Here is a 1,930-nt window from a genome sequence, read left to right on the forward strand (position 1 = left end):
GAAGGGATCCATGTTGAAAACCACTAACTTCCTTAACCTCCCTAGCCCATGAAAAATGTTTCTTATCAAGATAAAAACAACTCTTTCCCACATTAACTTTCTGCCCCGAAACCTCCATGTAGTGTTCTAAACATTCGGTTAGGCTGAGTAAAGCTGATCTCTGTGCCTGCGAGAAAATAATGATATCATCCGCGTACGCCAGGTGAGACACCCCCATTGTGTATCTCGTTGTACGGTACATCAACTCCTTACGCCCCAGAATAAGGCGATCTAAAAGCCTCGATAAATAATCTGCCGCCAATATGAACAGGGATAGGGAAATAGGATCACCTTGTCTAAGCCCCCTTGACGATTTGAAAAATCCAGCTGGGCATCCATTAATTAACAGCGAGAACCAGCAAGGAGATATACAGTTCTCAATAAGACTCACCCATTTTTCTGAGAAGCCCATTCGCCTTAAAACTTTAAGCAGGAACGGCCATTGCACTCGATCATAAGCTTTTTCCATGTCCAACTTGAGGACCATGTTTGGTGACGTCACTCATTTCCAGATTTCATGAAACATCTCCTTTGCCAATAGCACATTGTCGCTTAAGAGACGCCCTCTGACAAAGCCACTTTGGTTTGGAACTATTAGCAAAGGTAAAAGAGGCGCCAGCCTCAGCCAAAAGCTTAGAAATTATTTTGTTCATCACGTTGCATAAACTGATCGGCCTATATTCAGCCCAACTCGAAGGATTTTCCTTTTTCGGCACAAGCACAATTAAAGTTGCTGCAATACCTATCGGGATGGGAGCACCTATAAAAAACTCCAACACAGCAGCCACAACATCCTCCCCAACTATATTCCAACACGCCTGAAAAAACAAAGCAGAGTACCCATCCGGACCAGCCGCCCCCTCTGCATTGATGCTAAAAACGATCTGCCTAACCTCCTCTGCTGTCGGAGCCTTATCCAGCAGCTCCATATTCACATGTGGGGGAAGAGATGCAAGAATATCCAGGTCTGGATCTCTCAGAGGGCCCACATCTTCAGTCAATAATCTCCGGAAGAAGCTCTCGGCTGAATTCCTAATATCCAACTCCTTAGTAAAGGTCTGCCCTCCATCCTCAATTATATGGATTCTTGACTTAACTCTCTTTTGTTTCACCCAACCTTGAAAAAACTTTGTGTTCCTCTCCCCCTCGACCACCCACTTTATGGCAGCTTTTTGTCTCCAGAAATCCTCCTCCATTTTTAGCCTCAAGATGAATTAAGCTGTTGTTCTGTTCATATCAGATCGCCGCCTCGGAGAAGGGTCTTGTTCATATTTTTCCAAAGCTTCCTTAGCCTCTGTCTCAGCTCTGTTTAGTCTTTCGAAAACATTTCCAAAGACCACAAGATTCCAAATCCTTAGACTCTTCTTTAGCCAGCTCAGCTTAATCTGTATATTAATCATCCCCCTTCGTGCTTGTTTCTACACTCCAGCATCTTTCAACTTCTTTCAGGAAAAGGTGATGTCTCACCCACAAAAACCAAAAGAAGGCCTAATTCGTGGCCCCGGAACTCGGCAGGATATAAGAAGGGGGCAGTGATCAGATAAAATTCTCGAAAGGTTTGTCATTCTGGTGTCTTCGAACAGATTCATCCACCCTTCGCCAAGAAGACCTTTATCCAGCCTTTCAAAAATATCCCCTCTGGCCCACGTAAATTTAGGGTTATATGCTCCTACATCTAAGAGCTGACAATCGTTAATAACCTCTGCAAAATCTGCCATCTCCCTGGTTCTTTTCTTGTTACTCCCTTGTCTCTCTTCCTCTGACACAAAGATATTAAAATCCCCTCCCACGAGCCAAGGCACCATCCATCCTTGCTGCCAGCTCACGAAGCTTATCCCATATCACAACCCTTCCTGCTCTACTACATTTTCCATAGGCTACCGAAATAAAA

General features: G+C 44.3%; 1 protein-coding gene across 1 annotated transcript; it reads right to left on the minus strand.

Annotated features, from left to right (window-relative positions):
• Positions 1–554: 554 nt before the first annotated feature.
• On the minus strand, positions 555–1,235 carry LOC125206485. Its single transcript, XM_048105735.1, has one exon. It carries the CDS (start codon positions 1,233–1,235, stop codon positions 555–557), a length of 681 nt encoding a protein of 226 aa, XP_047961692.1.
• Between the last annotated feature and the right edge of the window lie 695 nt (positions 1,236–1,930).

The sequence above is a fragment of the Salvia hispanica genome, chromosome 2 (genome assembly GCF_023119035.1).
Source record: "Salvia hispanica cultivar TCC Black 2014 chromosome 2, UniMelb_Shisp_WGS_1.0, whole genome shotgun sequence".
Classification (NCBI taxonomy): domain Eukaryota; kingdom Viridiplantae; phylum Streptophyta; class Magnoliopsida; order Lamiales; family Lamiaceae; genus Salvia; species Salvia hispanica.